At 28.1% G+C, this 13,387-nt stretch overlaps 1 protein-coding gene across 1 annotated transcript in view; it reads right to left on the reverse strand.

Annotated features, from left to right (window-relative positions):
* Nucleotides 1–4,926: 4,926 nt before the first annotated feature.
* Nucleotides 4,927–13,387, reverse strand: part of LOC106679336 (centromere protein I) — a 13,589-nt gene continuing 5,128 nt past the window's right edge. The window contains exons 9-15 of the mRNA XM_014418443.3: nt 13,052–13,134; nt 11,621–11,727; nt 10,137–10,255; nt 9,926–10,063; nt 7,259–7,379; nt 6,947–7,114; nt 4,927–5,262 (exon numbers count right to left, since the gene is read on the reverse strand). Of these exons, the coding sequence (XP_014273929.1) occupies nt 5,164–5,262; nt 6,947–7,114; nt 7,259–7,379; nt 9,926–10,063; nt 10,137–10,255; nt 11,621–11,727; nt 13,052–13,134 (835 nt within the window). The 3' untranslated portion in view covers nt 4,927–5,163. The remainder of the gene's footprint in view (nt 5,263–6,946; nt 7,115–7,258; nt 7,380–9,925; nt 10,064–10,136; nt 10,256–11,620; nt 11,728–13,051; nt 13,135–13,387) is intronic.

The following is a 13,387-nucleotide window of genomic DNA, read 5'->3' on the forward strand; positions in this document are numbered from 1 at the left end:
GGGGAAATAAGGAATAAAAACTTTGTCCCTGCCAAGAATACTATAGTTTTTGTCAAGAAAAAAAGAACATGTGTACGATACAATAAGCCTGATAAACATATTTGCCATTTTCTGTAAATCCAAGACTTGTACAAATGCTTGTTAAACAATTAAACAACAATACACTATTTTCTTTATAAAAAGAAACAAAATAAAGAAAGTCGAAAAGAAAAGAAACGTAAATATCAGGAAAGTAGAGCACTAGATAACCTATGAATTCAACCTTTGTTCTGGAATATATCTCAGAAACTTGAGAACATAGGCATCTAATTTCTTTATAAATTTATATTTGTGCAATCTTAAATAAAAAATAAAACAATTCGAAGAGCACAAATTATCTATAAGCAGTGCTAAAACAATGCTAACTGAACACAAACGTGTGAATGTAGCATAAGTGTTCTTTCATTAGTGCACAAAAACCAGCACTCAACAGATCGGCCAAAAATTCAAAATTCAAAAAGGATGTATTATATATGTATGTATCGCTCCCGATAGCAAGAAAAGCTCTCTTCATCTTTTGGTACGTGTTTCTTCTTCGTTACAGAATAAGTTTATATTTTGCGGTAAATAATGACTAGGTTAAGGCAAATTAAATTCCTCTTTCAGCTTTCAAATTTTAATTCATTCTTATTTAGGCCTCCGGAATTCGATATTCAATTGTTATTATTAATCAGAGCTAATATTTTCATTGTAAACATTACCCCATCACTCTCTCTCGTGCGGGGTAATTTGTTCTCCGTAATTGGGAAACATATCAATTAACTATCCAATTAGAATATAAATTACGAAATTAAAACAATCTAGTTACGCATAAAAACAAACCCATTTTAAAAATAATTTTGAACGAACAATTAATTATTAGCATATCACCTTGGGTTTCCCTTCGCTCTAAGATTATAATAAAATGCCTGATTGTTATAGTTTCCTTTCACATTACATTTGAGTCCCATCAGCAATTTATCAGCGTATAATTTAAGCTAGTACATTTTCAGTCTTCCCTCATGACTCCCCTTGTTAAAATAACATTTTACTCTTTTATTTCTTCTATGTTAATCAAAAACTTTAATATTTCTTATTAGCTACATATGTGTAATTATTTTTGTTGGAAGTTGATGTCATTTTCTAAGTGTAGCAGCACTGTTGTAACATACAAAAGGCTGTATGTGACAAAAAACTAGTCTTAAGAAAAAAAAAAAAAAAAAAAAAAGAAAAGAAAAGCTGTCCACGCTTTTTTGTTCTAAAATTATGGAAAAATTACAGGTCTAAGAACTAAGCCCTTCAAGATAGGAATTTCCAGGGGTTACCGGTCCATTGGCACAGTTTCCTTCATTGCTATCCCATCAAAATCTCATTGTTTGTATTTTTGACAATTATAGCCTTATCCATTTCCATGTCTCAATTGCAATTCCTTACCAGAAGAAAGGATTAGAGTAAAACATGTAAAACTATTGTATGTGGCAAAAAAATAATTCTTTCCATTTTCACTCTAAATCTGTACCTTCAAAAGTTATTTCGCATGCTGTTCAAGAAATGGAGTTGACTGTATCATAAATGACTACAAATTATTATTGTTAATTTTCTGTATTATATCAACACATTTACTGTATCTTATTTAAAATTTTAAATAGGTAAATAAAATACTATCTAAATATGCAAGAGCAATTGAACATTCTGATCACATAACTTAGAAATTTGGATGAATTTCTGTTGACAATAGAGTCAACAAATCAATCATTTAAAAAAATAAATAATGTACCTGTTTATGTATAGTAAAAATGTGCACAACCTATAAAACTAGTAGTACAAGAGCCGGGAAGAAAAAAAAAAAGGCAGTTATCTCACCCCAATTTTTGATTACTTTAATGAAAACTATGTATAATTACTAGGAAAAACTGATGAAACTGCTAAGTATAGATAGAGGAAATAAAAAAATAGCGACTGTTTCAAAACGTTAATGAAACATTAATTTTTCATTCGGAGCTCTAAATCTTAAAAACTACAAGCACCAATGGAAAATCTAAAATAACATTATTTAAAGAAGAGTAAATTTGCTGAAATATTAGCCCTAATAGAGGTATTTACGTACCAATAGTTCTAGAAATATAGCCTTTTAAAAAGCAACATTTCATAAAAATGTTGTATGAAACGTATTGAAAGATCAGTAGTTAGTTAATTTATTTTGAGAAATCTATATCTCAGAAACTATGGGACGTACAGATGTCTATTAGCACTCAAAATAAAGCTAGTTTAATGAGCTATAAAGTCGTTTATGACCTTTACCTTCGTAGGAATAGTAGTTTTCATGAAATTTGATAAAATAAATTGATTTATAGTTGTTCGGACAAAATTTTCGTTGTTCTCGCAGCTGAGAGAACAGGAAATTCCAACAAAATGGATTCCAAGGCTTAAAATATCTTTTTTTTTCTATTAAAGGAATATTTCCCTAAAAGTTGTTTTAGGGAGGAAGAAAAAACCTCTAACAAATATAAATCAATAAAACATATTACTTAATTGACAAAGTTTCCATTATGCTCATAATATGAGAGAAGTGGAGATTCACCTGCACTGAAATATGATATGATTATTTTGAAAAATTGGATGACACTTTCCATAAAATTCCCTGAAATGAGTAACATAAAGCTTGTAATATGCCTTAGAATAGGAACAGCGTAATCAACTAATTATAATATACTAAGTATTTAATTAATTATAATTATAATACTAATTATTAAAAGAAACTGCAATTTATAGGTTTTGTAGCAGACAAACGGATTCATTGCAGCTGAGAGAACAGGAAATTCCAACAACCATGGATTATCTCTTAAAAGCCTTGTAATTAAATATAAATGAACCAATAATTTTGAAATGACTTATATACATGATGCTAATCAATATATATTTCAATAAAGTCTAATATTAGAGATAAAAAAGGTTGACCATAGTCAAATATATCTCCGAGATGAGTCTTTTCATGCACTTTATCAAGATAGAATAGCCAGCTAAAGGACTGAACATTAATACACTGTCTTTACTTTTACCCAATCAGTATAACATCAAGAAACAGATGAAATAACAGGCAATGAAGCATGTATTAATAAATTCTTGACATTTGACCAGAGTTGGGCGAATATTATTCAATTGACAAGAGGCGAATACGTTTTTATTCGTGAATTTTTAACTCGAATAATCAATTATTCGGGAGAAAAAAAATTAGATCAACCATCAGAATACGGTTGTATTCCCGAAGTTTTTACGCGATTAATAAATTATTCAGAAAAAATATATACGATTAACCATCCAAATACATTTGTATTCGTATAACTTCATTAAGAAATTTTTTTTTGTCTTACAGACCTATGGTGGTCCCTATATATTTTATAATCACGTATCAATTTATCTTAACTTTCCTGAGTTCTATTATATTGGGTCCCTTTATATGTTTTAGGAGATGCAGTATCTACTGGTTTCTTTTATCATTTGAAAATGCCATCCACTTTATGATCGTGTATCGATTTATTTCAACTTTTCTGATTTCTAACTTGTTAGGGTCCATGACTGTTTTGGGATATGTAGAGAATCATGATTTTATCAATTTTAAAATCGCGCATCGATTTATTTTAATTTTTCTAGGGTTAAATTAAATTAAATTCGTGTTAAAAATTCACAAATACAAACTTCAAATAAAAATGTATTCGTCTCTCGTCAATAGAAACATTTGGCCCATCTCTGCTTTTGACCAATCCAACGAAATGTTATAGCTTGAATAATACATTTAGCATTTATTGAATACAATGGACCATCACAATACCATATTATCAAGCCAGAGTTTAATGATAAACAATTACCCACATTTTGTAAATATCAGACAAAACCAGAAAGGAAGAAAGAATTAAAACTTCTACACCAGCTCAAATTGATTAACTGCCTGGTGCTATAAGTTTCAAAACTTGATTAGGCTCAATTCACCATTTCTAAACATGTTTCTATTTTATTTCTCACAAGTTCTCAATACACTGCATTCCATAACAAAGCCATATCGGGCCAAAAGAATTTTAATCCTTCATAAAAATATATTCAAAATCATACCCAAATTGAACTTCGTACAATCATGTTTTTGGAGGCTCCTCTAAAATCTTTTAAAGTTAGTGGGCTGGTTTTAAAACTAATGTCCTTAAATTGTATCTTATGCATTTGAACTTCATCACAAATTTGAATCTATACTCTACTGTAGTTTACAATAAAATGCTTACCATATATACATACATATTTAGAATATATTAAGTCTTGTAGTAAGCATTTTACTGTACATTACAGTATATTTTGAAATATGTAGCTAAAACTTTTTCAATTCAGTTGAATGCATTCAACCCTTAAAAAAACATTAGAAATTACAATTGTCCTGACCAATATAGAACTCCTTCTTTTGACAAGTTGTTGATTTCCCTTTTTCCAAGAGTTTACAATATCTTTTTTTTTTTTTTTTTTTTTTTTTAGAATATTAGATAGCTAAAGAAAATTTATAAAGCTTCTTTATTTGATTTACCAAATAAATATTTTAAAATTACTTTCACTTGTTCAACTATGACCTACAGAAACAAATAAACTTTTCAGAATTTTCAATTAATATAACTTAATGTGGACATGTTTCTTGCAAATGTAGAAGAAAGATTTCATAATAGTCCTATTGTACATCTCAATATATATCTACTGAATCCACAATAGATTTAATGGCGGAATGACTAAAAAATCGATGCATCTAGCAAAATCTATAACAAAATTATAGTAGAATAGTACCAATTTATTACTTTTGATCCTGATTCTAGATTAAGGGTGAAAGGATGAAATAAAATCGATAAAGATTCTTAAATAGAACCAATACAAAATCATAAAAATCAAAACAAAATATTTTAATGGTTGCTCTTAAAACATGTACTTATGTCTTTAGGCTATTTATATAGGCAATAAATAAATAAAAAACATACATTAATATAAATCAATTTGATATAACATTTTTATCAGATTTTTTTATTTTTTTTAACTTCATCATTTAGTAACAAAAATAAAACTTTAGAAAAACTTAACAATCTAAATTAGGTATTACTGATATAATAAACAGACAATGTATTAATCTATTTCCATTTGTGAATCCTCTTCTGCAGGCAATACTGTTTGTTTTAAAAGAACCACACCTTCACAATAACTTGTTAACACCTTTATTAAATCCTGAAACAATCATTGACAAATACAAATATTTTTTCTTTTACATGGCAACAACATATTTTCTTCATGATTATTTATGTAAACAATTTATTTTTTTGGACTGAATTAATCATAAAATAAGTGTTACAAACAAAGCCACAATATGAAATTGTAAATTGTGTCTTCAAAATCTTACTTTTCTGACTAGTGGTACATTGTTCTATTATTATCATTTTCTTTTTAGGTAATACACAACCAGTAGAAATATTTTTAAATTGTTACCTATAAAAGGATACTGTTAATTTTTTACTAATCAATAATTAAAAAAGTATCATCCCAAAATTCTTATAAAAAAAATAATACTGGAAAATCGATGATTGACCATGAGTAATAATAAAGGAATGTGGTCCAGGTGCGGTCAAAGTAAAAAACTCAAATAGTCATAAGGTTCAAATTAAATAGTTTTATAACTATTCAAGTTTTTGTCTTTGACCACACCCGACCATCTTGTGTAGTGATGGTCCATTTCTTGGACCATCTTTTTATTTTAAAAAAAATAATAGTTTTGGTATTCAATATTTAAAATAAATATTAATAGATTAAAAAAATTATAGAACAGTATGCTTTGTTTAAAATATTATATCCTTTATTTTGAGAGCCGTGGGAATATCTAGAAAGAACTAGGTAAATTGTTATTAATGGTAAACCAAATTTCTTATGGAATTGAAGTCCACTTTATAACCACTTCCAGTTCTTCTACAGACTACTTAACTCTAGAACATTCAACAGAAAGACATATTTTCAATAAATGGTTCTCATTTAAAATCTAATTTCAAAATACATTTGTATTAGTGATTTTTCCTAATTGACGCACCATGAAGGCCTACATTACATACATATACATTTTAACTACTCTTAAAATGTTTTACCACAATAGGCATTTAAGTCTCCTTGGCTGGCCATCACCACAATTTAAGAATACTCTAATCATGATGCATTCTCAAATGATTTGGTTCTTGATGTTTTTCAATTTTCCATACAAATTGTTAAAAACCATTAAAAAATTTCAGAGGATTTAAGATAAGGAAAATTACAATGTAAAATCATTTAAAAATTAGATTTTTTATGAGAAACCTTCATAGAAAATGCCTACTTATATTGTAAATTCCAGAGCTAATGCGATGAAGAAGAACCGGAAGAAGTTACAGGATGGACTTCAAGAATAACCAAGACCTACAAAGTTTCATTCAGAAATTCTCAAAACTCTAGGGAAAAAAAAAAAAGTGTCGAATCAATTCTTGAACATTCTCTATACAGTAGTTTGAGAATTACGACAAAATAAAAAATCCTTAGTTAAAATATATTTTTGTAAAACACTGTCTAAATTTTCTTTGTTTATTTTTTTTCCTGTGCACATAAGAGTGGAGCTAGTCTAACAAGCTAATGCAGTAGCTATAGATAATAAAATTAAAAAAATCAAGAACTATTAGAAATTTTAATATTATTATTACTTATAAATGAGTAAAAAGTAGATACATTGAAATTGATAAATAAATCATAAAACATACATATTTATTAATAAAACAAACTGGGAATTGAAAATTTAAAATGAATAGATCATATTAAAATTAATAAATAATATGATATATGTAGTCAGATAAATTAATAAAAATAAATAACTTATAAGAACTAAATTGAAAGTAAATACCTCGTCAGCCAAAGCTTTTGGATCTCTATCAAACTGTAAAGCCAAAAATGATACTAAAGGAGCTATGCCTGAATGATTCCTTACAGTCAGTACTGAGTCAAATTCAGCAGCCAAATTACTAATCAATGATTCGTTAACTTCTGAAGCCATCAGTTCAGTTTTACTAGCCTAAAAAAAGAAAAAAAAAAAAAAAAAGATGCCCATATAATGTATATGAATTATATTTATTTCAACATAATAATTTTTTAAGAATGAGAGTTTTGTAATGCAGACAAAGTAAGTCAGGGAAATTAAGTTAAATAAAAATATTACCTGGCCCTCCCACAGGAACAGATACAAATCTTTTAGATATGTTTTTATAATTTCTTCTTCTTCTTCAAATTTGTCCATGAGCCCTAGAGATGTGAATTTATCTAACATCACAGTATTATACCTAAAATTAAAGAAAATAATCAGAAGGCCAGGCCAGGTCATCTACATTATAAGATCCTTTCAAAAAAAAAAATATTGAAAGGAAAGAAATCCAGTTTGAATAATTTACAGAATAAAAGAATAAATAATAATTATATTCCTCTTCATATAATAACCAATAAAATATTAATTCAAACAAATTACTAACAAAATATAAACATCAATTTAGATCAGAAGAAAGTCTTGTTTATTGAAAAGTTGGAAGCAGAAAGAGATGATATTTATCTGCAAAAAGAGTAGCAATGTAGAGTAAAGGAAGAATAGAATTCCATTTAAAACACAGATAATGAAGGATTTTTCAAATGTAGTACTTTTAAGTGAAGAAATATAGAGATTGAAAGAGATATTTATCTATATATCTCTTTATAGAGATTGAAATTTCCAATTTGGGCTAAAGGAGTTTGAAGATATAAAAGGTAGGTGGACTAGAATTATATGATGGATAACAGAAAACAGAGTGAAGGGACTGAGTAGAGGTATTCCTTCACTCAGACATATAGGCCAACAAAGCTTTAGCTGAGGTCTTGAAGGAGATATGACCAGGACTCTCCATGCTCGGTGAAGAGTGGAATCCTGAAGTACTAAAGGTTACACTGCTTCGACAACTGAACCTGTTGAATTTAGACTGGGAAATCGATAAATATCTCCTAATCCCAAGTGGAACAGCATAGACTTTAAATGTGAAGGCTATGGGTGTATAATCAAAATAAAGTTGAACTATGAATATCAGCTGTACTTAATGTTATTTTGTAAAGTTTTAATTCTGCATGTTGAGATCTGATTTCAAAATTTTTAATTTAATTATATTGAAGCCAAGCTGATTTAAGTAATAGCAATTCTGAACATGTACTGACAACTTAAGTGAGAACTGTGAAGTGCATGAAAACTCACAATTTTAAGTTATAAAGGTCAAATTTTGTTTCCTACATAGGGTTCTACCCAAAACTTAGGTAAGCTAATAGAATAAAAATTGCAGTCTAAAGCTAGATTATGTTTAAGCATGGAATTTTATTTTCAGGTTTAATGTTAGAAACTTAAGTTACATATCTGTATTTCCAAAAGGGGATTGGTATTGGTTGTAGCACAGCACTTATTAAAATTTCCAATATATTCAAATGTATGAGAGTGAGACCCTAAGGTGCTGAGAGGGGAAGAGCAGTCCAGAAAGCAGAGAGACTAACTTGCTAGACACATCAAGGAAGAAACACTAGGTTCAGGAATTGTTTTAGAGCTGGAACGAGGATTGTGACGGGGCAGAGTCCTTGGTACTGCTTAGGGTGAGTCAGACTTCGGTTTAGATATTTTCAGATTTGGTATGCTCAAGTCTATTTTGTGAATCCATGATGAAGTAATTTTATTTATCTATAATCATATCCATTTAACTTGCTATTTGTATAAGTCATTGTCAACATTTTGTTTTTTTATCCTTCGTTTAGACATTGCTCAAGAAGGGTTCTGCTGGGCCTTGCAGTCCAGTAGTTGGAGTCATAGGGGTGAAACGGTGCATGAAGTAGGGGACATCGGCAAGGGAGTTGGAGCGCAAAGGCCAGGTTTTCTGTAAACATTGCAAGTATTGGATGGAAAGTATTTATATCACAGAATATCAAAAGTTCTGAAATGTCCCTAGTCTCATCTCAGTATGTTTTTTAGACTATGGTAAGTTAAAAATGCTGAAAGTTAAAAGTAATTCTAAGATTCTTGAGATTTATAATGGAGAAAAGAAAAGAAAAATGTTGAAGTATTAAATATATTATATTAAGTATTTCAGATTTCGAATTTAAAATTACTTCATTTCATGCAGCTTGGTTTTGAGATAGTCTAAAGTTTACTTTCAATCATTTAAAAAAAAAAATCATTTATTTGCCGTTTCAATAAATGATTTTTAAAACAAACTTGGTTAATAGTAAATTTTATGAAATAAGGTGTATTATTAAATACAATTAAATTTTGCAGATTTAAAAAATATTTCACTTTTTTGTAAAATATTCACCATTTTTAAATAAACAAAGATCTGAGCCCTAATAATAAAAACCTATCTAATGTAACAGTCAAGAGTACATAAACAATAACTTGGCCTAATATGAGAAAATATCTGATAAAAATCTCTGAGGATCCAGAAAATAATTTAGTAATTTTTTAATCTAGTTTTACTTGTAATTCACTACACATTCCATCATAACCCACACAACCATAGAGGGAAGAAAAGTGAGAAGAGACAAGGAAGTGAATATTACAAATAGAAAGGAGACAATGAGAATACAGAAATGTTTAAGAAGAGACGTTAAATGACATATTTGAGAAATGTGATCTTACTAGGAAAGGGATAGATTGAATATGAAAAACATTTTGGTTTCTAATGGAGCAATATTGAATGACATTGAATTAGGAAGGGAAGTTGCACAAAGATACATGAAAAATCAGTTCATCATCGAACAAAGAAAAATCATATGATCATATAAGGTTTTAAAATGACTATATCCTAAGCCTAAATAAGAAGAAATAGCTTACCTCACAACCAAGGAACAAATTTCTGAAATAAGAACGAAACATTCTGAAAAAAGAGCACCAAAAACCACAAAAGGAGGAGCAATAGTCCACGTTCCTAGCATGTATCGCTCTTCAATAAATGATAAATATTTGTAAAATCTGAAAAATAAATATTATGTATAAAATGCAAAGATTATAATGTAATCAAAATGTTTAAAAATGACAAACTAACCTTACAGAAGCCATGAGTAACACTGATGACTGAAGAGCTGTACCACACAGCCCTATTTTAATGAGTTTACCGACTAAAGCTATCAGCAATACTGTCACTTCCCGAGGTAAAGCTGTCACCTATATTAAGTTATTTATTATTAAAATGAAAATCTATAAAACATTACAAAGAAATATTTCATTTTCGGCTTGCCATCATACAACCTAAAATCAATTATCCTTTACTTTATTCACGGTTTTCTTATTTTGATATCTAGAAAACTGTTATTTTAAAATTATTCAGTGTTATTTGAAAGAGGAATATTATGTTACAGTTGCCTGAAAACCTATCTCAATTAGTACATTCAGACATAAATAAAGCGAATTTATTTTTCTAATCTAAGGGTAATTCATATAAAATTTATATATAAATAATTTCCAGTATAATTTCTACAATAATAATACATATAAGATGCCATGCATAAAAATCATGAAATCTTTCATAGCTTACAAGAATATTTATTTCTTCAACTTCGAATTATTATGACAACAAGATGTCAAAATATACCAAATGGCATAAATTGGATCCTAAGTTGATAAGAAGTATAAATTGGAAAAAAAAAAAAAAATAGACAGAAAATAAAATTAACAACAGAATTACTATAAATTTCAACTTTAAAGCTGAATTACTCGTATATACTTTGAATAAATTTAAAAGTTTTGGACCTATTGGAAAGACAAGTTTTATCTCTTTTTGAAGATAATAAAATATAAATTTTATAGTTATGTAGATAATTAAAAGTCACTCAAATTTAAAGAGGTAGTTATAGATATATTATTTTATATCTTAAATTCAAATTGACAAAGAACCTGATTTGTCCCATGTATATTTTAATGTCCTTTTGATACCATATGAGTTACCATAGTTACTCATATGAGAACCTTAGGAGCTATGAAAAACTTTTATGCTACAAAGCTGGCATTACTTATCATGGAATTGCAAAAAATGGTGGATGAAAATAGAGTATATTTTAAGCTTCAGTACAAAATAAAAATAAAAATCTGCCAATACTTTCAAATCAAATTTTCAAGTTTCTTTTTGTAGACCTGTGTTATTTAACTGGTACTTTCATTTATTTTTATTCTTTTCCAACTTTATATGTAGTATAGTAAGTATATGTCCTTTTGAAAGTAAGCTCCTCAATCAAAGTTTCTTTGTAACTATAAATTTTAACTTTTAACAAAATATAATTATATTATACCGAAGAAACAATAGAAATAAGTAACCAGGATGAATTTTTTAGGTGGGAGAAAAATCACGGAGCACAGATAGGAGATATAAAAGCAATAAATAAAGTACAAATAAGAAATTATTTTTACAAAGCATCTAATATAAAAAAAAAAGTTTATATTCTATTATAAAATACTAACATTCATCACAAACTAATGAAACTAAATAATTAAATAACTTTCCAGATATTCAAATTAAAAATCAGACTAACTAACCTTGTTTGCAATAAGTTTGGTTAAGGAGTAAAGTATGTTCACTTTATCTCTCACAATACCAGTGACATAAAGGTTGACAATATAAAACAGAACGTTTTTGTAGAGATCTGTAACAGAGAATATTACATAAGTAATCTATGGATGATACAAACATCTTTGGAAAATCTTTTTTTTTCAAATGTATTATTTATATTTGAATTATGCCAAAGGCAACTGGGCAACCACTACTGTCATTAGGTAATATCACATAAGGTGTCATTTCTGGAAGTGAAATTATTTAATGTTGTCTGTTATTTGATATTTATTAACTTATATTTATCTAGTAAAAGTACCCCTGGCTACCACCCAATTATTCAGTTTGCTGAGTCCACAATCCACAATATACTTAAAATATCTATACCATGTTCATGGAACTGTATCACACCAACATATGTGGCATGGATTCAAAAATTCTTACCAGCTGAATCTCTACATCAAGATTTCTGTTAATTTCAAATTGAAGACATGTTTATTTAGCCAGCAGTGAATAGTTTTGAACGATATCTAAGAATAATTCAATCTAACTCTCAGCAAAATTTTATTACAAGAATTAAGCTTTATATTATGCCTGCCTTTGTTGCCATAAGTCGCCTTAATTTTAACAACAATAACAATATAAAAGTTAGGCTTGAACCTTGGACTCAGAACCACTCTTGCCAGTCTTTTTGCATTTTCATAACCTGTTATACCTGAATCGGCAGGTAGACAAATTAGTAATGAAAACAAATTTTAAGTTCAACACCACAAAGATCCATCCTGTTACACAATTATAATTATCTATTTTGTGGCCCACCATGCAAAACTTTTAAGATTTAAAAATAAAACTTCATCATTCAACTAGACTAATCAGTGACTGATTACTTACTTGACAACTTTTTAAGAGGACAAGAGTTCAAACCTGACAATGCAATAGAAAATGCATCTGAAGAAATTAATAGAAATATCATTCCAGACTACATTTTTTATGATGGGAAAACTTTAAAATCTACTCATTGAAAGTATTTTAATATTCTTGAAATGACAATATTTTAAAGAACTTATATATCAAATAAGTGAACCTATAGTAGTTTATAAAGCATGCTATAAACAACTCTCAGAGGTTAATTATCCATTTGCTCTCCATGACTCATATTATACACTAATCAATAGATGCACAAATGGATACATAAATTAATAAAACAAAAAAATGTTACAACCTAAAGCATCATCAGTTCATACAAAAGATATTCAGAAAACTATGTTTTTATGTTTTATTTTAAGTGTTTCATTACTGGCAACAATAGAGCACAAAGGGTTATTTCATCTATTTATAAAGTTGAGAGAGAGAACTAAAATCATATAACCAATTGAACATAAAAAAAAAATAAATAAATAAAACAAAAAATAAGTTACCTTCAAATGTTTCAAAATGCATCCAAGAAATAAGCTCATAGATGATTTCATGATTCTCCTCTCCATCCCAGCTCAGAAGAAATCTTTAGATAGATAAAACAGTAACAATACAATAAAACTAACAACAGCAAAATATATTAAACATGAATGAAAAAACTTTCAGAAATACATCTACAATGAAATCCTTAATTTTGCTTTTAGTCAGTTAGAATTTTTAAAGTAACTTATCCCAATATTTTGAACTGACTAATAGTGCCAGAATTTTGTCAACATTTGTCATAAAATTGTATCCAGTAAAAAAGAAAAATTATGATTTTATAACGTTATATAGAAACC

Source organism: Halyomorpha halys, unplaced genomic scaffold, assembly GCF_000696795.3.
Source record: "Halyomorpha halys isolate HHAL.00 unplaced genomic scaffold, Hhal_1.1 Scaffold195.1, whole genome shotgun sequence".
Lineage (NCBI taxonomy): Eukaryota > Metazoa > Arthropoda > Insecta > Hemiptera > Pentatomidae > Halyomorpha > Halyomorpha halys.